Here is a 25,995-nt window from a genome sequence, read left to right as displayed (position 1 = left end):
ACTTTCAATTTTTGAAACAAAACATGCGGTGAAATAAGTTCCGCCAAAAAAGAAAAATAATAAATTTAAGGTTAAAAATGCATTTGACGCAAATAACAAAATAACAACTATGCCAAGAATAACTTCAGCAATTGAAGTTGTAATATAATAAATTTTCAAAGTTCTATCTTGTTTTGATTGCATATTTATTATGGATTGTGGGCACCCTAATTTTTTGGTGCAAAATAAATTTAACGATCGACACGGACGTTTATTTTCTGGCTTCTGACAAAAAAATTGAAAGAAACTCTTTCTGAGCTTTGATTGGTTTTTTGAACCTGAGTGGTTTTTTCTCTCAAAATTAAAAAAATGTTTAATTGAATTCAAAGTGACCGTTAATGCAATTTATTCTTCCTTTTATCTTTTTTGTATTTAAGAATTTGACTTTCATAAGAATTTATAAAACTTCCCTTAACCATCCTCACTTTCCACGTCATTCCGAGTTTGTTTATTTTAAAGATATTTTTCGGCATAAATAACTCCAAATTTCATAAGAAAAATGATTAACTCGATATGTATTTATATATATTTCTCATGTAATTGAGCTCGCTGGATTCAAGTATTCTTAGTGAAAATATAAGGCAATTACATTTGCAAATGTAATCTTCAATGTATTTTTTTAAATGGTGATATTGAATCCAAACCAAAATTCTTGGACTGAGTTTCCGCGAAAACTATTCTAACATCAGCATCATATAATAGCCCAATATTTGGCAAATTCGATGTATCTTAGAGAACCATCATTCAATATGTCTTTTAGCTTATGAAACATTAAAAGTGGAAATGAGCGGTTTTCGATTTCTTTGTTGTAAACGTCATAATTTTTTTTATATCACATTCTTTAAGGCAAACAATCTAAGTATTAAATCTTCATGGAATTATTAAGAGAACTGGAGGCGACCATATTCAATGTCGATGAAGAAAATTTTGAGGCAATAATTCAACAAACAATGAAATTATTTGATTCAAAATTTCCAACTTCATTTAATATCATGATAAACAAATTAGTTTACAGTGCACTTTTATCAAAAAAGAATGAACTTGATATTTACTTAAAATATTTACAAAAAATTCAATCCAAAGAAGAAGAAAATGATCCAAATATACCCAAAATCCTAGAAAATTTTGTTGAATATCTCACCAAAATCGATTCACAAGAATCATATTATATAATAGCACAAATGATTGACCAAAATTTAGCTGATGCAAGTGTTGTCGAATATATTTCATCTATTTATTTTTCATATCTTAAACCTAAATCGCAAAGTATTCAATGGCTTCCTAAAATTGATCAATTTTCAGTAAACTTTATGAAAAACTTTGAGAAGCTTTCGAAGAATAGTTGGGAACTTCAAAAAAAATTAGTTAAAGAAGGAGTTAATCCGAATGAAATTGCGAAAATGATTCGAAATGATGAAATAGAAAAACTTCAAGAAATAACATCACAAAATAATTTTGATTTTAATCAAACAATTGAACCATCGCTTTATGAAAGATGTTCATTTATTAATCAAGAAAATGTTACATTAATTGATTATGCAGCATTTTTTTCTTCGATTAAATGTTTTAAATATTTACTTATGAATGGAGCAAAATTAGATAAAACAGGTAAATATGCAGTTGCAGGAGGAAATCTTGAAATCATTCATTTATGCCAGCAAAATCATTCAGCATTTGAAAATCCATATGAAATCGCAATCGAATTTCATCAAAATGATGTTTTTAAGTACATTTATGAAAAAAAATTAGGAGAATCACAAGAAAATATAGAACCAAATAAACAAACAAAAAACGAAAATAAAATTAATGATTTAATATGTTTGTGTATCGATAAAGATAATTATGAAATCCTTTCATATTTAGAAGGAAAAGGTATGGAAATTAATGATAATATGATGAATAAAATAGCAAAATCTGGAAATTTATACCTGTTTAAATATTTTCATCAAAGTTATCAAGTTCCAAATGATGTTTTAGTTTTTGCTTCTATTTCAGGTAATGATGAACTCGTTAAATATATTTTGGAGCAAGAAGAAATTGATATTAATGCAAAATATAATTGTTTTAATGTTTTGAAATTTATTATGTTAATTCGGAATTCATTTTAATAATTTGATAAAGCAATTCATATTGCAGTTAGAAATAATAAAATAAAAATTGTAAAATTACTTTTGGAACAAAAAGGAATTGATATTAATGAGAAAAGTATTTCTAATAATAACTTCAAAATTGTTTTATTTATTTAAAATTTTTTGTTATATTTTAGTAATTGTTTTTATAATTTGGAATTTATTTTATTATTATGAAGCAATATTATATACAGCAGTTAGAAGTAATTACATGGATATGGTAAAATTACTTTTGCAACAAGAAGGAATTGATGTAAATTTAAAAAATATTTATTTTAAACATATGGAATTTGTTTTTATGATTTTGGATTTGTATGAATATTTTGATGTTTACTTAAATAATTTGAGGCATCACTTCATGTTGCTATTAAAAATAATAATATAGAAATGGTAAAATTACTTTTGGATCATAAAGATATTGATGTTAATGCTAAAAATCTTTGTTTTAAATATTGAATGTTTGTTTAAATGATGAGGAATTTATTCAAATAATTTGTAATATCACTTCACATTGCGCAACGAAAAGGTTATACTAAAATAGCTAAATTACTTCTTGAAAAAGCTAAAAGCCAAAATTCTAGCTGAACATCTTCTTCTAAAAATATCAAATTTTCATTTCAAAATCAACTTGAATTTCATTAATAAAAAACCAATTTTCGTTAACGAATAGAACTTTATGGAGAAATTAGAATTATATATGGAAATAAGTAAAGATATTTTTTCTTATATATTAAACGACTTCTAAGTAAAAATATTTCATAAAAAATGAACCTAAATTTGAATTAATGTAATAAATATATTTGTTCTATTATCATCACATGGCAAATAATATATTTAACATGTACACAAATTTCATTACTCTCTTAACAGAAAATCTTCATACTGATCATTTGATATTAATGTATTTTCAAAATTATATTAATATTTGCGAAAATTTTGTATAATGTTTTTTCAGCAAATTTGCTTTGAAAATTGGATTTGGATCCTTTGTGACCATGTGAAAAACAAAAATTGTTATGAGAGAGTTTGTTTCTTTGTCTGGTATAAATACCAAGGTTGGTGAGAATGAGAAAGAAAATGGTTTTCTAATTAGGCATTGTCATCAAGATTTTATTTGGTGTCATTTGAAAAATTGTTCTTCACATGTTATAATCGAAAGTGCAGAACCTGACTCAGACACAATTTCAGATGCACTTCAATTAGTGAAAAGGTTTTCTAAAGCAAAAAATGAAAACTCATCATATCAAAAATTAGGTCTCATATTCGCATTGATTACCAGCATCCTGGGCTTTTCCTACTGAAGAAAGCTCCAATTACAAAAACAGTTAAAGTTGATTTTTCAGAACTTCGTCAACTTGGAATTGATTTTTTGTTAAATATTATTTATCCAAGTAATACTTCAAAAGGAAATGGCGATATAATTATCGATTGTGGTTATACAAAATGTTTCACACAAATAAGAACAGATGGAACATATATAGATACACACAAAGCATTGCTGATTGGACAGCACGACCAGAAGTACAAATCAGAACAAATCCAGGAATAAAACCTAATGAATGGAGGCCAAAATCTGTAAGTTATAACATACAATTGGGTGTTTAATAGAACAAATTACAAAAAGGATATTTTGGATCATTTGATATCATTTATATGGTCGATGCAACTGGATCAATGGTGATTATGTTACATCTGCTAAAAATGAATGTATTAATATATCAAATGAATTAAAACTGAAATTACCGAATGTAGATTTCCAATTCGGAGGTATATTTTATCGTGATCCAGTCGATTTGCGTTCTGATGTACATTAATACTTTAATCTTTCATTTGATGTTGTTGGATTACAAAAACAAATTGGTACTGTTAAAGCTGATGGAGGTGGAGACGGTCCCGAAGTTTGGGTTGGAGCATAGCATATACAATCGCATTAAACAATATCAGATGGAGAGACGGAATAAAATTAATTATACACATTGCAGGTGCTCCTGCACATGGAAAAGCATATGGAGGTGATACTAAGCATCACGTTGAAGAAGCAAAGTTGAAGCCATTAATACAAAGATGTGTACGAAGAGGAATTAAAATCATTGGAATGTGTATTCGTAATGCAGCTTTGCCATCTTATAACCAATGTTAAATAGAAAATAATATGATGGTGAATACTGATATGAAATTAGATAAATATGAACATTTATTTATTCAAGAAAATATTTCTTATGAAGAACTTTCGAAGAATGATTTTGCACTTCATAAGCAATGAATTGAAGAAGGAGTTAATCCGAATGAAATTGCTAAAATAATTCGAAATGATGAAATCGAAAAACTTCAAGAAATATCATCACAAAATGAATTCGATTTTAATCAAATAATCCCAAAATCAATTTATGAAAGATGTTCATTTATTAATCAAGAAAATGTTACATTAATTGATTATGCAGCATTTTTTTCTTCGATTAAATGTTTTAAATATTTACTTATGAATGGAGAAAAAGTGAAAAATACAGGTAAATATGCAGTTGCAGGAGGAAATCTTGAAATCATTCATTTATGCCAGCAAAATCAATCAGCATTTGAAAATGCATATGAAACAGCAATTGAATTTCATCAAAATGATATCTTTAAATATCTTTATGATAATAAAATTGAAGATATTAATGAATTAAAAGAATTAGGAGAAAAATGCGTTTCATATTTTAATTATGAAATTTTTACATATTTAGAAAAAGAAGGAATGAAAATTAATGAAAATATCATTAATGAAGCAGCAAAAATTGGGAATATTTTTCTTGTAAAATATTTCCATAAAAATAATCAACTTCCAATAAATACTTTAGTTTTTGCATCATTTTCGGGAAACATTGAACTTGTTACATACATTTTAAGGCAAAAAGGAACTGATATTAATGCTAAAAATATTTATTTGTTTTATTATTTATTTTAATAATTTGGTATTTTAAAATAATATTTGGAAATTATTTAAATTATTTTGTTATAAAAGAATAAGATGCATATGCAAATAGGAGAGGCCACAATGAAATCGTTAAAATACTGTTAGAAACGGGGAAAAATTTTGTAACTTTTTCATAATTTGTTACATTATTTACTAATTTTTCATAAGGGCTGTCCTTAATAATCTCTTTTTTCAAAAGTGCTTCGATATAATTGATGTCAACAAATGTCACAATTGTTATTTGAATGATAGCCTGTGATTTACTATTTTTATATCTTGCATCATCAAAATTATATAAATTTTATGAATATCACAATTAAAGTGACCAAAAAGAAAGAAGAATATTTAACTTTGAAAAGTATTTAAAATATATCAAAGCCTTTATGTTGTGAACACAATCGAAACAGGAAAATCAACATTAAAAATTTTGTATAAATTACAAAATAAACCATTCAATAAATATCAAATCTGAAACATATTTGTCTCATCAATAAGCATATGATTTATAAACTCTTTGAAAGACTCATATACAGTAGTAAATAATGGTAACGATACGCCCCAAAATGGTCTTCTTATAAAAATACTTTTTGAAGGAATTAAGAAAGATTTTTCTGTTCTGTGCACATTTTTTGATATCATCAAGAACTTCGGTTGTTTAAAATGTTTTCCCCCTTTGCTCTCATAAGTCACCATTTGTTCCATATGGAACTCCCAACAACTTTTTCTAAGAATAACCCCTTAGACGATCAAATATGGAACAAAAAAACTGTTATTAATTGGCCGGCCAAATAATCGAGATATTATGAAGAGAAAATTTTGTTTTACCAGGAAAATTTTGTAGGATCTTTTAGAAATAATAAAATATTAAAACTTTAAGTTCTAATAATGTTCACAACGAAAATTATACATAAAACAAATATTGTACATTTAGGGGAAATTTTTTTTTACATGATGATTTTAAAAATCTAATATAAATAAAATGTAGTATAATAGGTAAAAAACAAAGCCCCAAAATTTTGAAAACCAATATTGAAAAATTATTGATTTTTGATACTTTGAAATTTTGTTTATCATAATTATGATAATTTTAATTTCCCATGAAATTTTGTTTTTGGCTTGCTTAATTAATATAAAATACTTCTTCTAAATATTGTTAATACGTATTTTGATTCTATTATAGTGAAACTAAAAATCATTTAAAATTATTTTATAAAAAAATAAAAATATCGTTCAAAACTCGGATGTATCAAAATATAACTTCAAAATCATGAGTTCTATTATTGTTATGAATGAATTGCATTAATACATTCATGGCGTGGATATGAAGAAGAAACAAATATCAAAAAAACACATTAATTGGGCTTAACGTACAAAAAAGGGTAAAATATGAGAGCAAAGGGGTATAACATCTTAAAAATCAAGGAGTCACTTTTGGTCTGTTTGCACATTGATATGTCCCGCCCTTTGAAGAAAAAACCAGGAAAAAAGTCTGAAAGAAAAGTCAACGAAAAAGGTTATATTCCACAAGAATTTATTGATTATTACAGAGAACAGTTTGTTCCATCTCTTTTAACATCAGAAGAATTCAATTTAATGATTGATATCTTCCGTCAATCATTGCATCACGTAATTAGAATAATTCCTACAGAAATATCTAACCAACTTAAATCTAAAATGGATTCATTTATTTCAGAACATCAAGAAAAATTAAATTGCAAACAAATAACTACACTTGATGATCGTTTTGGTTTTATTTATCAACTAAATGTTGATAATCCAACTCTCCGTAAAGATGATGATCTTCAACCTTTTCGTGAATGGCTTTCAAAAAATTCCCAATTTGGATACATTGCTCGTCAAGAACTTGTATCTATGATTCCACCTTTTTTCCTTGATCTTAAAAATGACTCAAGTGTTCTTGACTGCTGTGCATCTCCTGGTAGTAAGACATCACAAATCATAAACATCATAACAAACGGTCTCCTTGTAGCTAATGATGTAAACATCAATCGTTGTTTCACTCTTACCCATAACCTCAATCGCTACAACACATACAGCACAATTACAACTGCTTATCCTGCACAATATTTACCCGAACTTGGACAGTTTGATCGTATTCTTTGTGATGTCCCATGTTCTGGTGATGGAACACTCCGTAAGAATCCTGATGCAATTAACAAATGGTCCACATCCAATGGGTCTTCATTGCATACACTTCAGCGAGCAATTCTTATCCGCGCATTACAACTATTAAGTATCGGTGGTAGACTTGTTTACTCAACATGTTCACTTAATCCTATTGAAGATGAAGCTGTTATCAATTCAACTCTTTTGGAAACTGGCGATTCTGTTATCCTTCTTGATTGTCGAAAAGAGTTTCCATCTTTGGTAAGTTCTGCTGGCCTGAAGGATTGGAAAGTTGTCCAAGACGAAAACACTGTTGCAACAATGAATCCACAACCTCAAATACAAAACTTGGAATATTGTATGAGATTTTTCCCACATCAAAACGATTCTGGTGGATTCTTTGTGGCTGTGCTACAAAAACTCGGAAATATCAATGTTGAAGTGCCAAAGCTCCCACACAAGCCACTTCCAAAGTGGAAGGAGCCACCTTTTGTAAAGCTCTCAACTGTATCGAATGAGGTTGCTGAATCGATCAAAAATGATTTCGGCTTAACATCAGATTTCGACAGTGAGCGAATGTTTGTTCGTGCAGAGAATGTCGTTAACAATATTTATTATCTTTCAAAAGAAGTTGCCGAAATTGTAAATTCAATTCCATCAGATCAACTTAGAGCTGTTCTTTGTGGCACAAGAATTTTCACATGGAAATCGCTTAGTGATAAATCAATTGTGAGAGGAGTACCATGTATGGAAGGAACTGATGTTGTACGTAAATTCGCATCAAAGAGAATTGTGAATGTATCGGCGGCGGTTATGAAAAGAATGATTCTATCGGCGCAAGAAGGGGTTAACGTGGGTGAACTTCCTTTTTATGATGAAGTTAAGGACCAAAGACAAGGCGGATACTTGTTTAATGTGGAAGGATCAGCTTTATCTTTCGGTGGAATAATATTGAAGGGAAATGTTGTGATTTACCTCAAAAAAGAACATATACAATCAGAGGTGTTTAAATTAGAACAAATGTTTCCAAATATATAAGTAAATAGATAAATAGAATACAAATTCTACTTTTTATTAATTAAAAAAAAAATGTTTGATGAGATCTCATCAAACAAAATTATTTTACTAAATATTTACAATGAGCATGTTTAACGTTTATAAAAAACGTAAATTGTTGTTTCTATCTTTTTGATTCTTGCATTTTTCTTAAAAAAAGACATTTGGAATGGTTGGTCAAACCGTTAATAAACCGGAAAGTGACTCATCGATAGGTAACCCATGGATCGGAATATGAGTTTTTCCGACAGATTAAATCGGATTAACTCAGTTGATGAATTAAAAAAAGTTTGCATGAATTTATACGCAAAAGTTAATGATTTAAATTTGGAAATTAATGCAGCAAATTCACAAAAATCTTCTTATCAAGATATGATCAACAAACTACTGGAAGAAAAAGGGAAAACAGAAATGAAATTAGATGAGTTTGAAGCAGAAAAAGAAAAGAACAAATTGTTACAAGAATTTGTCAACGAAACTCTCCAACAAAAAGAACAATATGAAAATCAAATTTCAAAATTAATGCAAGAGCTAGAAGAATCCAAGTCAAAATCCGACCAACAAGCCAAGCTTCTTGATGAAAAAGAAAATCAAAACCAAGAAATGATCCTTAAGCTCGATAACAGTTACTCAAAGCAAATTTCCGATCTTAAGCAAATGCTTTCAGAAAAAGAAAAAGAGATGCAAGAAATTATTTCAGTATTCGAGTCAGAAAAAAATGATCAACAAGATCAAAGCTCCAGAATTGCAGAGCTTGAAAACCAAATCAACGAAAAGGACAATGATTTTCAGGTACTGATTACATCGTATGAAGACGAAAGGAATTCGTTAGAAGAGCGATTAAGTAATTTGCAAACTGAATACGAACAATTAACAAACGAAAAAAATGAAATTATTTCAACTTTCGAAGCAGAGAAACTGAAATATGAAAATGACATTAAAACATTAAAAGAAAATAAAACTGATAATAATTCAAATGAATCAGAAGAAATAAACAAATTAAACATAGAACTTGAAAATAAAGAAAACGAAATTAAAGAATTAAATGAAATAATTGAAGAAAACCAAAATTCATTTGAAAAAGAAATAAATGAAAAAGAAGAAATAATAAATGAATTAAATATGAAACTTTCAATTCATGAAAAAGAAATAGAAGAACTCAAAGATAAAACAAAATCTAATGAAGAGCAAAATGAAAATGATATAAAAATCAATGAGCTAAACAAAGAAATCGAAGAACTTAAACAGCAAATTGAAGCAAAGCAAGAAAATGTTAATGAAAAGGAAACAAAAATCAATGAATTGATAAATACAATTTCAAATAAAGAAAATGAAATTAAAGAATTAAATGATATTATCAATGATAACCAAAATTTATCGGAAACTAAAATTAATGAATTAAACAAAGAAATCGAAGAACTCAAAACACAAAATCAAGATAATCAAAAATCAAATGAGAATGTAATTAATGAAAAGGAAACAAAAATCAATGAATTGATTAATACAATTTCAAATAAAGAAAATGAAATTAAAGAATTAAATGATATTATCAATGATAACCAAAATTTATCGGAAACTAAAATTAATGAATTAAACAAAGAAATTGAAGAACTCAAAACACAAAATCAAGAGAATCAAAAATCAAATGAAAATGAAATTAATGAAAAGGAAACAAAAATTAATGAATTAAACAAAGAAATTGAAGAACTCAAAACACAAAATCAAATGAAACAAGAACTCATTGAAGGAGAAGCGAATGAAAAAGATATTAAAATTAATGAATTGATTAATACAATTTCGAATAAAGACAACGAAATCAAAGAATTGAATAATATTATCAATGATAACCAAAATGTATTTGAAACGAAAACTAATGAATTAAACAAAGAAATTGAAGAACTTAAACAACAAATTCAAATGAAACAAGAGCTCATTGAAGGAGAAGCGAATGAAAAGGAAAACAAAATTGATGAGTTAAATAATGAAATTATTGAACTCAAACAGCAAATTCAACAAAATCAAATTTCGAAGGAAAATGAAATTAATGAAAAGGAATCAAAAATTAATGAATTGATTAATACAATTTCGAATAAAGACAACGAAATCAAAGAATTGAATAATATTATCAATGATAACCAAAATGTATTTGAAACGAAAACTAATGAATTAAACAAAGAAATTGAAGAACTTAAACAGCAAATTCAAGAAAGTCAAAAAATAAGTGAAAGTGAAATAAACGAAAAAGATATAAAAATTCAAGAATTAACAAATGTTTTGACAAATAACAAAAATGAAATTGACGAAATGAAAACAATTATTAAGTCAAAACAAAGCTCTCATGAAAAAGAAATTAGTGAATTAAACAAAGAAATTGAAGAACTTAAACAACAAATTCAAATGAAACAAGAGCTCATTGAAGGAGAAGCGAATGAAAAAGATATTAAAATCAATGAATTAATTGATAAAATTTCGAATAAAGACAATGAAATAAAAGAATTGAATAATATTATTAATGATAATCAAAATTCATATGAAACAAAAACTAATACATTACAGAACACATTGGACAACAAAGAAAACGAAATCGAAAAACTCCAACAACAAATTCAAGAAAATCAAAAGACAAATGAAAGTGAATTAAATGAAAAGGAAACAAAAATTAAAGAATTAAACAAAGAAATTGAAGAACTTAATAAGCAAATTGAAACAAAACAAGAAAATGTAAATGAAATGGAAACAAAAATTAGTGAATTAAACAAAGAAACTGAAGAACTTAAACAGCAAAATCAAGAAAATCAAAAATCAAATGAAAATGAAATTAATGAAAAGGAAACAAAAATTAGAGAATTAAACAAAGAAATTGAAGAACTTAAACAACAAAATCAAATGAAACAAGAACTCATTGAAGGAGAAGCGAATGAAAAAGATATTAAAATTAATGAATTGATTAATACAATTTCGAATAAAGACAACGAAATCAAAGAATTGAATAATATTATCAATGATAACCAAAATGTATTTGAAACGAAAACTAATGAATTAAACAAAGAAATTGAAGAACTTAAACAACAAATTCAAGAAAGTCAAAAAATAAGTGAAAGTGAAATAAACGAAAAAGATATAAAAATTCAAGAATTAACAAATGTTTTGACAAATAACAAAAATGAAATTGACGAAATGAAAACAATTATTAAGTCAAAACAAAGTTCTCATGAAAAAGAAATTAGTGAATTAAATAACACAATTTCCAATAAAGACAACGAAATCAAAGAATTAAATAATATTATCAATGATAACCAAAATTCGTATGAAATGAAAACTAATGAATTAAACAAAGAAATTGAAGAGTTACAAAGTAAACTTACTGAAAATGAAGCAATTTATAACGAAAAACTAACAAATAAAGAAAATGAAATTAAATCACATGAAAATCAAATAAATGAATTAAAAATTAAGTTGCAAAATAATGAAAATGAAGCAAATGAACTTAAAAATATAATCAAAACTAAAAACGAAAATTACAAATTGCAAAATACAGAAAAAGAAACACAAATTAGCAAATTAAATAATACAATCATACAAAAAGAAAATGCGATTAAAGAACTCAAATTACAAATTAACGAAAAAATGAATTTAGAAAAAGAAATTAACGAAATAAACAACAAATTACAAAGTAAAGAGAATGAAATCAAAGAGCTCAATGCAATTATAAACGAAAATCAGAATTCATTTGAAAAAGAATTAACAAACAAAGAAAATGAAATTAAAGAACTCAAATTACAAATTAATGAAAAAATGAATTTAGAAAAAGAAATAACAACTTCAAATGAAACTAAAATAAGCGAACTTCAAAATGAAATCAAAGAGCTCAATGATATAATAAATGATAATCAAAATTCGTATGAAAAAGAAGTTAACGAAAAAGTTTCACAATTAAATGAAATAAATAACAAATTATCATACAAAGAAAATGAAATTGAAGAACTTAAAACCAAACTAAGTGTGTTTGAATCAGAATTAAACAAAGAAATTACAGAAAATGAAAAATGCAAAAATGAAATTAAAGAACTTAAAATACAAATTAACGAAAAAATGAATTTAGAAAAAGAATTCAGTGAAATAAATAGCCAATTAACAAACAAAGAAAACGAAATCAAAGAGCTCAATGCAATTATTAATGAAAATCAAAATTCATATGAAAAAGAAATTAACGAAATAAACAACAAATTACAAAGTAAAGAGAATGAAATCAAAGAACTCAATGCAATTATAAACGAAAATCAGAATTCATTTGAAAAAGAATTAACAAACAAAGAAAATGAAATTAAAGAACTCAAATTACAAATTAATGAAAAAATGAATTTAGAAAAAGAAATAACAACTTCAAATGAAACTAAAATAAGCGAACTTCAAAATGAAATCAAAGAGCTCAATGCAATCATTAATGAAAGTCAAAATTCACATGAAAAAGAATTAGCAAACAAAGAAAATGCGATTAAAGAACTCAAATTACAAATTAACGAAAAAATGAATTTAGAAAAAGAATTAACAACTTCAAACGAAACTAAAATAAGCGAACTTCAAAATGAAATAGCAAGCAAAGACGACGAAATCAGAACCCTCAGCGCCAAACTGCATGAACTCGAATCCGAGTTAACTTCGCGCAAATCGCAAATCGGCGAATTATCAGCCAAACTTCAAAGCAAAGAGAACGAAATCGCAGAACTCCAAAGCGCAAATGCACAAATTTTAGCATTACAAAGCGCACTTCAAACCAAAGAAAACGAAATTTCAGCATGTAAATCGCAAATTTCGACTCTTTCGACATCGTGCGCTGAGCTGCGGCAACAGTACGAAACACTTCAAAGAGAAAGCACGAGCGAAGAAATATCGAAACTGAAAACACTTTTAGAGCGCGCATCCAAATCGGATGCCATCAAACAAAAGCGTATTAATGAATTAGAGCAACAATTAAATGATACGGAAAATGTTACATCGATAAAAGAACGAAACATTTCGAACAGTAACGAAAACGTAAATGAATTACAAATGAAAAACAAAAAACTTGAAAAAATGCTTAAAAAGTCAAATCAACTTTATGCCGAACTACTTGAAAAATCGATTTTATTGCAACAAGAATTAAATAATTCTAATATAGAAAATAAGAATAAGGAAAAACATTATAAAATACAAACACAACAAATGTTTTATATCGATAATAAAATCAAGAAAAACGAAAACGATGAAAATGAATTGAAAAAGGAGAATGGCGTAAACCATAGAAATAGAGATGCTGAAAATGATTCAACAATGAGAATGTATTTAAGAAGATCAATGTTACAGTTCTTTTTACAAGACGACGCGAAAAAAGAAGCAATGATACCAATGATCTTAGAATTGGTGGGTTGCACACAACAACAAATTGCTACGGCGCAAAGACAATGGGCAAGATCGCATCAATTGTTTGCTAAAACAAGTTTCTTCGGCTTTGGAAAATAAATACTGTCAATAAAATATTATTAATAATTTTCTATTATCTTGTTGAACATTTAAATAATTAAAAGGGATTTTAGGTTAAACAAAAATTTTATTGAAATGATTAACTAAGACACTGTCAACCAATTTTCCCTCTTATAGAATTTTTTTTAATTTTAAAATTATTTGTGATGTATTTAATACATATCAGATTTTAACATATAAGAACAGTAGACAAATTTTTATGAAGATATAATAATTTTTTATAAAATTCCCTTTGAATTTAGTCACTTTCCATTTAAATTCGTGTACGATACAATACACAAACGGTCATCTAAGTAAAGACTGGATATATCAATTAACCACATCTAAACCAGTATATACAAGTATTGTTGAAAAAATGTTTATCTTCTGTTTAATTTTGTGATTCCTTGTTGTGACTATCGCTCACTCGTGGAGGAACGAATCTTGATGGATTTGTAACCGCAAAATTAATTCAAAAAGTTGATTTTTCTTTTTTGTCTAGAGCCTCCAATAATGAATAAATTGTTTCAAGAATTTTACTATTTATAGAACATATAAATTATAAAAAATTGTAAAGACAGATTTTTGCACTGGTCTATAGATATTGAAAATCTCGTATAACTTAAAAACAAAATGGACACTACAGAAAAATTATATAAATTAATATTGACTATTATTAGTTCTATATATTTATTGAATTTGAACTTCTGTATTTAATCCTAAAACCCAAAAAAGCATTTTGGAATTTTGAAGATTGCTCATAAAAAAATGAGATAACAAGATTTGGTTAAGATAATTTTATTAAGTAGAATGTGTATACTTATTTATTTATATTTATTTTTAAATTTGATTCAGTTTAAAATTTAAAAAAATTGATTTTCTGATTTGAAAAGACCGTTAATTTGGTTGACAGCGTATTGATTAACTTTTTGAAAAATCGTTTTCTGACTAGAATTTTCTTTATTATTGTTAATTGTATCACAAAGGTAATAAAATACATTTTCATTATAACAAGTTTTTATGAAGCTTGGTATTTTTTTATTTGAAAAAAATTTTATTGATAACTATAAAAAATGATCAAAATGTTTTTTGCTAAATACTTTCTATTTTAGATCTGAAGAACAAAATTAACTACTTTGAAATTTTTCGCAAATGGATCTTCTTCAACAATAGCCTTAGAAAACTCTATAGAAATATTATTTCATTATCGTTGTTTATTTCTGACACAAATTAATAATATTATAAATAATATAACAACAATAATAACTAGGAACAAAACACCAATGATAATATAAATATATGTTTTATTAAAGTTTTTGGTTTCTTGATTTTGAAAAATAAAATAAAAATTGGAACAAAATATGAAATGTTTGGAATAAATGATAAGCGTATAATCATAATATATAATTGATGTCGAAACAGCAAAATTTGATATTTTATATTTTTCATTTGGCTCAATTTGAAAACTAACATTACGGTTTTCGAACACTGAATTTAAATTATGCACAGGAAATCAATTGAATAAACTTTTGAATCGTCGAAATAACAATTCAAAATGTGTTTCCAAAAATATGAAACTTTTTTTATTTTAGAGAAAAAATCATTCGAAATTCAACATTGCCCTAAGAGTATTACAAATCCATTGATTAAATATAATTGGCAAAAGTGCTTTTGTGTTACATCATTATGTAGACCATTTTATGAATTTTCGATTAATGGGAATTTTACAGCTTTTCTAAAAATCCTTTTCTAAAGTTGCTTAACCAGAAATAAAACGTTTAAAATCACAGCTTACTTTCTGATTATTACTGCTTTCCATTTCCAATTGAAAAATAGTTGCCAAATTTCTCATATAAAAATATGAATTTCTTGTTACAAAATTGATTTTAAATCATATATGATGATTCTAATATTCTAAATTATAATGAGGGGTTATATATTTATATCAAAGTTTATAAGAGAACCTTGATCCAGACTCTATCCTTTCAATATGTTATTGCAAAAACGCCAAAACAAAGCAATTTTGTTTGCATTATAAATTAGAAATACTTCAAAAAGGAACCTCAAAAAATAAAATAATAAAAAATCAAAACAAAAGGATTCATCAATGATTTGGAATACAATAAAATGAATATCAAGATGAATTAAATAAGTCAAGCACTTAATATATTATAGGCAAAACAACTTAAATTTAAAGAGAATATTATAAAATTCTATTGCAAGAATTGTTTTAAGGTCTCATCGAAATTCTAACATCCAAACATAACTTGATATCATAAAACTAATTTTTCAATTTTGAAAAACAATTACTCGCAATTAGATATTTATTTTTCATTCATGTATTTAATTTTTTTCAATATTTTCATAATCATTTTTCATTATTCGAATATATTTATTTTTATTTTATAGTTCAGTACATATTTTATATAAAAACACAAGAATCTTGCAAAAAAAGATAAATGTAAATTCTTACTCAAATTTACTTTATTCATGTTGTATCTCAAAGATAAAAATATTTTATTAAGAACATACCATTTATTAATTTTTGAATATTTCTTAACGATGGAAAGATATTATCATATCAAATTATCTTTTTCATTTTGGATTAAATGAATAATTTCTTTAAATTCTTCATTTTCAACTTCGGGTGTTTTTTCTGAAAATTCATTTGATTCTTTTGATATTTCAATTTTTCTCTTTCTTAAAAGAAATATTATAATTCCAGTAACTAATAAAACAATTGCTATTGAACCACAAACAATTCCAATTAACTCTCCATTAGATAAGTAACTTTTGCTTGATGATGATGAGTTTTGTGAAAAAGCAATATAAAATTCAGAATAAAAATTGTAATATGTCGAATAAATAACAATTGTATAATCGTAATAAATAGAATTAAAGATAATTATAGTATATGATGAGCTAACAATATCTAAGAGATGAGTTTGTGAAATCTATGAATGAGTGATAACATTGGTCACATAAAATGATATCGATCGAACGAAAATAAATGTATGAGAAACAGTTACCACTGATGCAAGTAAACCCGTTCGAGAAAATGTATGGGATTTAGTAAATGAACTAGATTTGGAAAATGTATTACTCGGTGAGAATTTATTTGATTTTGATAATGAATTAGTTTCTGTAAATGTTTTGTTTGGAATTAATGTTGAAATTTCATATGATTTCATTCCGCCAATATTTCCTGCATAATCAACACCAGCAACATGAATATAAATCCCGCTTTGCGTTTGACTTTCTTCAAGTTGAATATAATTTTTGGTAGCTGTTGTTAAATCAGTAATTGAAAAATTTGATTTTGGTGTAATTAAATAAATATAATGATCAATTCCTGAAATAAATGATAAATTTACAATATTTGAATAAGCAACAAATGAAAAATCTCTTAAATCATATGCTTTAACATTATATTTATATTCTGAACCAATATCTTCTGACAAAATATTAATAGTTAAATTCGATGGATTAATAAATATATTTTTAATAATTGGTCCTTCAGAATCAATAACATAATAATCTTTTAATTCATATTCATATGTTCTTTGTTTCATATAAAATATCGTATTAGCCAAAATTTTTCGTTCAATTTCTGTCGAATTACCATTACTATGTCCTATTTGTATGACTGCTGTATTATCTTTCGTAGTTAAATAAAAATTATGTTGAAGACCAGATTCATCCATTTCAACTCCTTTATTACTAAATGATAACCAAACTTTACCTTGTGATGCAATTGAAGATACATGTGATTCATAAATAGGTAAAATATCACCAATTTTACCATTCCCAATTTTATTTGGATATTTAACTAATATTCCTTCTCGTTGAATAGAAATATTAGATGAATGTATATTCTTATAATTAATATTATTTCCTGCATAAAAATTATCTGAACCTTTACTTGCAATGCCAAATAAATCCCGAATTGATAATAAACTTGTTGATTTATTATTTACATAAAAATAATCAATAAGTGTATCATGTCCTGCAATAACACCATAACCGTTTTGAATATAGTTTGAAATTATATGTGCGGTTTCTGTCCGAATATTTTAACATGAACTTGCATCCCATGATCCAAAAAATATTATATCATAATCATATATAAAATCGGAATAACTTTTAATTTCGTCTTCAAAGTCATTGATTGATATTGGTTCAACAAAAATCATTCGTTCTTTCGTAAATGGATCAATTCCTATTGGATCAAATGTTGAAACAACACCATTTTCTTCAATTGTTCCTCCCTGCATCCATACTTTTAATAAAGCAGACTTTGGTAACGTTATAATTTCAAAACTAGTACCAAACGTAAAATTAACATAATGTGTAAAACAAGAATCATTTGCAGTATTTATTTGGCCTTTATCACCATCAAATTGACTTGGATAAACATTTAAAACATGGAGCCTTACACCACTTCTATAAGTACTAATTTGTTCGAATTCTGTCCATATGCCATTTGAATCCTTTCTTTTCTGATATACTTTGAAATAGATATAGTCTTGTAATTTTGTCCAATTAAGATATACATAAGAATGATTACATACTGCATCTAATTGGAAGTCATTATTATTATAAACCAAAATAAAAAATAGAAACAGCAAAATTTCGAATTTAATCCAAGTTGAATTGTTGTAAAAAATTTGAAGGGAACAAAAAAAAATGCCAATCTAAACGATTAAATTTCTATCAAAAACTATTGATAAGTTTATTATACTGAAAAAGTTCTTTTTTTTTGAACACAAATTGAATATAACCTTCAAATCCCAAAAGGCCGTTTGTGTACAAATAATGGCAATGCAAATTTTGGTAGAGGTCTGAATCATTATCAACTCTTTCTACTTTAATCTTTTGTCAAAATATTTGTCTCAAGATTAACACAACTATCTTAGGTTGTTGGAAACATTTGAGATTTAAATGGATCACAGATATATACGCATAGTAAAGCATTACAAAGCCTCTAATACTTTGCAAAAGAGTATTCAGTATTAAGGTTTAAAATGAAATGATGATTTATAAATTTTGATATGCCTGATTATACAAGAAATTTTACCTTAAAAGAAGATGTTGTGCTTTTGCGTAGACCTTATTAAGAAAGTATAGATAGTTGTAACTTCCTTATTCCCTAAAATTATTTTTAGAACACAAAAACATACAATATGTAAAGTTTTCAATTTTCAATTTTGTAAACTGGTTTTTTATGATCATAAATATCATATTAAAATAATTTTTTTTTTTTTTTTTTGGTAAAATCGAACGAACACTGTTAAAAAGCACTCAAATTTAAATAATCAAATGGCCATCACACCGATGAAAAATGTTATCTGAAATTTGGTAACTAACCGTTGGACCGAAGTTTATGATGGGTTTAAGCAAACGATCGTTTTACTAAACACTTTTTGAATAGAAGAACAAAATTTTATCATCCAGAATTCGAAACGTTTTTGTTATATATTTGTTATCGTGTACTATCTTAACTACCTTAGTCTGCCTTTTAATATTATGCTCTTTTAGTCTTAAAATAATTTGATTCTCTCCATTTTTCGTTTTGTTTTCGACCAAACAAAAGAAACAACCCTTAATTTTCACCACATATTCAAAAGTAGCTTTTTGACTTAATTATACGGTTTCTTGGATTTTGAATACAGCTTTTTGTGAGAGAAAAAAGCATTCAGAATGACTGTTGTGCGAAGACCTGGTTACGGAACACACTCATGCCCTCAACCAGGATCAAATGGTTTTTGGGATACTCAACTTCCATCTCGTTCAACTCAAATAAAATCTGAAACAGCAAGGCGATATCTCGAAGAACATTTCTCCTCTTTAATGAAAGAAACAAAAGACAGGAACGAAAGGCACAGAAGATTTATCGAAACAGTATCAAATTCAAATTTATCACAATCAGATAAAGAAGCCTTATATAGAGAATACGTTAATGAAGAAACAAATTATTCGAGAATGTCAAGGGCTCGGCTGACAGCATCTCATTTTCAAAGAATAAAATTAATCGGTAAAGGTGGTTACGGAGAAGTTTGGTTAGTTCAAGAAAATACCACATCTGAACTTTATGCTCTCAAAGTTCTCCGAAAGTCAGACATAATCCTTAAAGATCAACTAGCCAATGTTCGAGCAGAAAGAGACATATTATCAGCTGCATCAAATCCATGGGTTGTTGAATTACATTGTTCGTTCCAAGATGACTCACGACTTTACCTTGTTTTAGAATACCTTTGCGGTGGTGACCTTATGACAGCTCTTATCAAACGTGGAACATTCAATGAGCCAACCGCCAGATTCTTTGCCGGTGAAATTGCAATAGCTCTTAACTCCATTCATTCTATGCATTTCCTTCATCGTGATCTCAAACCAGATAACATTCTAATTGCCCAAAATGGCCACATCAAATTAACAGATTTTGGACTTTCGACTAATTACCTGAAAAACGACTCTGAACGCAAACAACTTCTTGATGAAATACAAGAGTTAATGATAGAACAATGCCAAATTAGTCGTGACCAATATGCAACATATCACGAAAGGGGCAAAGCTATTGGAACTTGTGGGTACACAGCTCCTGAGATCCTTCGCGGTCAAGAACCAACCACTTTAAGTGATTATTGGTCACTTGGTGTGATCTTATATGAGATGCTTTTTGGATATCCACCATTTCCAGGTAAATCTCTACAAGAAACAGCGCTTAGAATCTTACACTGGAGACGTGCATTACGTTTTCCAGCCGATAAAAATGTATCTGCGGAAGCAATAGATTTGTTAAAGCATCTTCTATGTGAACCAGAAAATAGATTCCAGTTCGAACAGATAGTGACTCACCCGTTCTTTAATGGATTTAACTTCGAATGTGTTGATGCAAATATTCCACCAATGATTCCAATCATTAGATTCCCAACTGACACTTGTCACTTCGATGAGATAGAACCTGACGGTGACGAAGGTTTCGGATCTCAGCTTCCATGTGAACCAGATTTGGCAAGATTTGCATTCTTGGGTTACACATATAAACAAAAACCTAGAGGTTTGATAATGCCGAAAATAGGAGGAAACTTCATCTAATTGTTATTAAATAAAATGTTATTTTGTAATAAGGTCATTTAATTTTCGTTTATTTTTATTGATGTATTTTTTCATAAAGTATTCTATTTGTTGTATCGTTTTTTTGATGATGAAAACTCTTTTAATTAGTTAAAGTATAAAAGATATTGTTTTATTTTCAAATAAATAGTGCTACTGCGGTTTGTGTGTTTCTATTTCAGACAAGCTGCCTGGAAAAAAATAATGATAAAGATTGTGAAAAAATGAGCGTATTAATTCCATTGATTTTACTTAAAATTTTTTCCAAATATCAAACATTTCTTATACAAAGAATTTCACGTAAAAAGTATTCAATCACTCTATGTATGGGATTGATTCTGATTTTCCGTTCAAAATCAAAATCGCTTCATCAGCGATAGCTTTTGCTTGATCAAAACTAAGTTGCCGAATAAGCCTTCTCTTTGAGTCAACATTTGATTGATCAAATGCTTGTTCTCTTCCTTGAAAATCCACAATCTCTCCTTTCACGAACAATAAAATTGTAGAAAAACCAACAGGAATATTTTCTCCAAAGCAAAACTGGAGTTCAGAATCTTGATCAACATAAAAAAATTCTATGTTTTCTTGATATTCTGGTAGTTTAGATAATTCTTGAATTTTGCTCATAGTATAATAACATGTTGGTGACCAAATTGTACCAAGAACAACATATACGATTGGTTTTTCTCCTTGCTTCACATAATTAAGTACTGTATCAATGCTTGAGAATTGAGCTTCCATAAATTGTTAGATACAAACAAAGTAATTCAATTCAGAAGAACGTTAAATGACTTCACATTTTACACAAAACTATTTCGCGCATATTTTTCGCGTAATGCTTTTCTCATTGCACGATTTGATCGCTCTGCCAACTCGCTTGGTTTGAGACCATCTGATAAATGACTGATTAATTTTTCTAGTTTTTTGCATCTTGCATTTATCATTTCCAATTGTTCAACAAGTGGCTCTTGATCATTTAAGATTTGCTTAACAACTTCATAAGAAGCAGCTGCAGAAGAGTCTGTTCTTAAAAAATATTTCTCTGCTTCTTCAGCAATACTTCTTCTTTTCTTGATGAGATTTTCTATTTCGAAGTTTTTAATCTGAACTAATGTTATGCTTCGGAGTTGTATTTCCTTCACTTCCTGGTTTCCATTTACATCTTCGTCAAGTTCATTTTTTAGTTGTTGAATTGAAGCGTTACATTCTTGGATTTGTTTCCTCAACAATTTTAATGAAATATGTTTTTTTGTTATTTTATGATTCTTCTCACATTCAGATTTAATTGATTTTATTTCTTCATTTTTTTGGTTTATTTCTGCTTCCTTTTCCTTGATTTGCATTTCTAAAGAATTAATTGATTCATGCAAATCAACATCGTTACCCGTTACTTGTAATTGTGGAGCTCCCATTTTTTCTTGTATGACTTTAATTTGTGACTGCAGTAAAATTCTCCTTCTTTTTTCTTCAATAAATTGTCTTTTAATATTTGAATTTGATTCATTAACTATTTTCCTAATAGATTCTTTATTTGTAACAGATGTGAATTGCTTTGTGCGTATTTGTTGCTGTTCAATGTTAATATTTTCCATTAATTGTGTGTTTTTAAATATTCTTAAACGTACATAACCGAAAAATTGAAACAAAAATGCATTCTATTAATACTATTAAACTCGACTTGCGATTTCCACCCATTGTATATAGCGATCATCCTACGATCTTGATATTATGGATATATAATATATATACATAGTTACATCTATGATCAATAAAAAACTAAGAATAATATCATAATTAGCACGAGATAAATTTATTCTATCATTCCAAAAAGTGACAAAAATCGACTTTTGCATGGTTAATATCAAACGATAGCAGCGACGATAAGTGACGATAGAAGCGAATTTGAATGATGGTAAATATTATCAAAATTTTACCCTTTCCTCGAAAAGATACGTTATCAATTTACATCATTGTAATTTGTCAACAGCCAAATTAAATGATTCTTGGTTTGTTAAAAAATAAAAATATTGATATTTTATCATAGAATCGTGATTTGTTATTTATTCCAAATAATTATATGAAATCTTGAATTTATGAATTAAATAAAAAAATGTATGATATGAGTACACCTTGTATATTATTAAAATTTAAAAAAAAGTTTGCACTAACTATATTGAAAAAATTAAAACTTCTTGGAATTAAGAACATTCGGTTCGCACTGGATTTAGTGAAGATTATTAAGATTCCGAAGGAAAATATCAATCATTTAATAAAATTTCTTATTAAATTTAAAATTATTTTTTTCTAAAAAATGGCACTTCAAGGAAACTTGAAGAGTAGTATCTATCCACCCATCGTATATAGCGATCATCCTACGATCTTGATATCATAAATATATGATATATATACATTATTACATCTATCTCAATTCAAACGATGATCGATTTTGGCGAAATTGAATAATCGTTGAATTTTGAGAAAAATCTTTCTTTTAACCGCCAAAAAATGGGCCTTTCCCAATCCAAAACAGCTCCACCAGGAACATACTCAGCATATGCAACAGGTGAGGACATAACCCCATATGCAATTCGTCGTCATCCAAAGTATGCTGATGGTGTATTACAATTACCAGAAGATCTAAGAACAGGTCAAGATGTTTACCTTAAATCAATGGAAAAATATAAAGAAAGAGAATACGTTGGAAGAAGAAAACTCGAAAATGGTGTTCTTGATAACAAATTTACTTTTATCACATACTCTGAAGCCTACAAAATTTCTAGTAACTTTGCATCAGGTCTTTCTCAACTTGGTGTTGAAAACAGAACATTTGTTGCAATTTTAAGTGAAAATCGACCAGAATGGATATTAGCAGCAGATGCATCATATCTCATTGGCTTTACTACTGTTCACCTTTTCAGTGCCTTTGCACTCGATGCTCTTGAGTATTCTATTAAGAACTGTGGAACTCAATATATTATTCTTAGTAGAAATGATTTTTCAAAATTCCAAAGAATTAAGGATGAAGTATTAAAGCAGTTTAAAGAAATTATTCTTTTCGATGATATCATTCCAGAAGACCAACCTTTCATCGATAAAATTGCATGGAATAATACAAATTTAAGAACATTCAAAGAAGTCTGCGAACTTGGAAAGAACAAAGAGCCAGCCCTTGCGGAAATAGATCCTGAGCAGATAATGTATATCTGTTACAGTTCTGGTACCACTGGTTTTCCAAAAGGAGTAATGATAAGTCATCGCTCATTTGTAACAAATCTCATTGCTATCCACTCAGAGTATTGCGATGCCACCTACGAACGTCATATTTCATATCTTCCTCTTTGCCATGTTTTCGAAAAGATGTGTTCCAGTTGCACATTATATAGTGGTGGAAAAATCGGAGTTTTTAGTGGCTCAATTCCAAAACTATCCGAAGACATGCAAATACTTAAGCCTACATGTCTTTGTTGTGTTCCACGAGTTCTTCAAAGGATGAATGATGCTGTTAATTCACGCATTAAGAGTTCATCAATTATTGTCCGTACTATCTTTAACGTTGCATTCTACGTCAAAGAGTTTCTTCTCATGCATGACATGCCAACTTTCATTCCTGATATCATCGTCTTCAACAAAATCAAGTCTCAGATGGGCGGTTGTGTCACTCAAATCTGTAACGGTTCCGCGGCTATCGTTCCGGCAGTTCACAGGGAAATGCAAGTTATTTTGGGGGTACCCATTCGTACCGGTTACGGTTTGTCAGAAGGTGGCAGCGGTAACACTTTGTCCCCACCCCAAATAAAGTATATAAAATATGGGACAAACGGTTATCCCCTTTCAAATGTCGAAATCCGAATTTCAAAGGTCGACGGTTTTGACGATCCCGGGGTTGGCGAGATCCAAATGGGCGGTACAGGCCTCTGTTCCGGATATCTGAATGATCCAGAAGGAACAAAGAACCTTTTCACCGACGAAACCCATACATGGATTCATACAGGTGATATTGGAAAATTTGATGAAGATAATGTTCTTCTTGTTGTTGATCGAATGAGATCTATCTTCAAGCTCTCACAAGGAGAATACGTTGCTGCTGAGCTGTTAGGTACATTCTATGAAGAAGCGCCATTGATTCAGAATATCTTCATTTATGGAGATGCAAGTCGTAGTTATTTGGTCGGAATTGTCATCCCAAGCAAAGCTGATGTCGAGGTTTTACTTGGAAAGAAACTCAATGACAATGAGTTCAAGGCCGCATGCGATTCGATTCAAGTAATCGACGCAATTATGAACCAAATGCACCGAATTGAGGCAGAAAGAGAACTCCTCGGCTACCAGAAGGTGAAGAAGATCAAATGCGTCAATGACGAATGGACAATGGACAACGGATGCATATCGCCAACATACAAAGTCAGAAGGAGAGAGCTTACTGTGAGATACCAAGATGAGATTGAGGCACTTTACAATGAGTGAATGGATAATTAAATAATTACTGTTCTGGAACTGTATTATATTTAAATTAAATAAATTTTACTTTAAGTGTATCATTTGTATTAATATTCTCTTTGTTATTGTTATATTTTGTTCTCTCTAATAACTTCATTTAGCATTTCGATTAGAATTTGTAATAAGTTTTTATTGCTATGGAATTGATAGCATTTATGTGTTGTTTAAAATGATTACTTTTGCTTTAATTTAAAAAGTATCAGTGCTGTATTCATGCAAACAAGATCTACTTTAAGTAAATTGAGGCAAATGTTATCACTACTAAAAAGATAAAATATGTTTAAATAGTTAATATAGTTTATTATATCCATGGCAGCGCGAACAAGCAATTTGATGTTATGGACTTTTCTATTAAATCATTTATGTCTTCTTGAATTATTTCAGGTTCGTTATCTCTTATTGAGAATCTATAAATTCTTTCTAAGAATTCCATTCTCTTTTCTTCGTTTTTATTTAATATATTTTTCAAGAACAAATTTATTTTATGTCTATTATAAGCGTAACAAGAAGCGGCGGCAATCATTCCATATTTAAATGGCACCAATGCTATTAAGATATCCTCCAAAAATCTCAACTTACCAC

The 25,995-nt window shown here is 27.9% G+C and overlaps 4 protein-coding genes across 4 annotated transcripts; all 4 read left to right on the top strand.

Annotated features, from left to right (window-relative positions):
* Positions 1 to 6,573: 6,573 nt before the first annotated feature.
* GO595_009048 (NOL1/NOP2/sun family protein) lies at positions 6,574 to 8,286 on the top strand (the record flags this gene model as incomplete). Its single annotated transcript, XM_067922691.1, has 1 exon — positions 6,574 to 8,286. The coding sequence occupies one exon, from the start codon at positions 6,574 to 6,576 to the stop codon at positions 8,284 to 8,286; it is 1,713 nt and encodes a 570-aa protein (XP_067770833.1).
* Positions 8,287 to 12,660: 4,374 nt separating this feature from the next.
* Positions 12,661 to 13,803, top strand: GO595_009047 (viral A-type inclusion protein; the record flags this gene model as incomplete). The annotated part of the gene is made up of 1 exon (XM_067922689.1): positions 12,661 to 13,803. One exon carries the CDS (start codon positions 12,661 to 12,663, stop codon positions 13,801 to 13,803), a length of 1,143 nt encoding a protein of 380 aa, XP_067770832.1.
* A 5,700-nt stretch (positions 13,804 to 19,503) lies between these two features.
* Positions 19,504 to 20,898, top strand: GO595_009046 (AGC family protein kinase; the record flags this gene model as incomplete). Its single annotated transcript, XM_067922688.1, has 1 exon — positions 19,504 to 20,898. One exon carries the CDS (start codon positions 19,504 to 19,506, stop codon positions 20,896 to 20,898), a length of 1,395 nt encoding a protein of 464 aa, XP_067770831.1.
* A 2,523-nt stretch (positions 20,899 to 23,421) lies between these two features.
* On the top strand, positions 23,422 to 25,380 carry GO595_009045 (AMP-binding enzyme family protein; the record flags this gene model as incomplete). Its single annotated transcript, XM_067922687.1, has 1 exon — positions 23,422 to 25,380. The coding sequence occupies one exon, from the start codon at positions 23,422 to 23,424 to the stop codon at positions 25,378 to 25,380; it is 1,959 nt and encodes a 652-aa protein (XP_067770830.1).
* Between the last annotated feature and the right edge of the window lie 615 nt (positions 25,381 to 25,995).

Source organism: Histomonas meleagridis (assembly GCF_020186115.1).
Source record: "Histomonas meleagridis strain 2922-C6/04-10x chromosome Unknown contig_82, whole genome shotgun sequence".
Lineage (NCBI taxonomy): Eukaryota > Parabasalia > Tritrichomonadida > Dientamoebidae > Histomonas > Histomonas meleagridis.
This window is presented reverse-complemented; position numbering and strand designations above follow the sequence as displayed.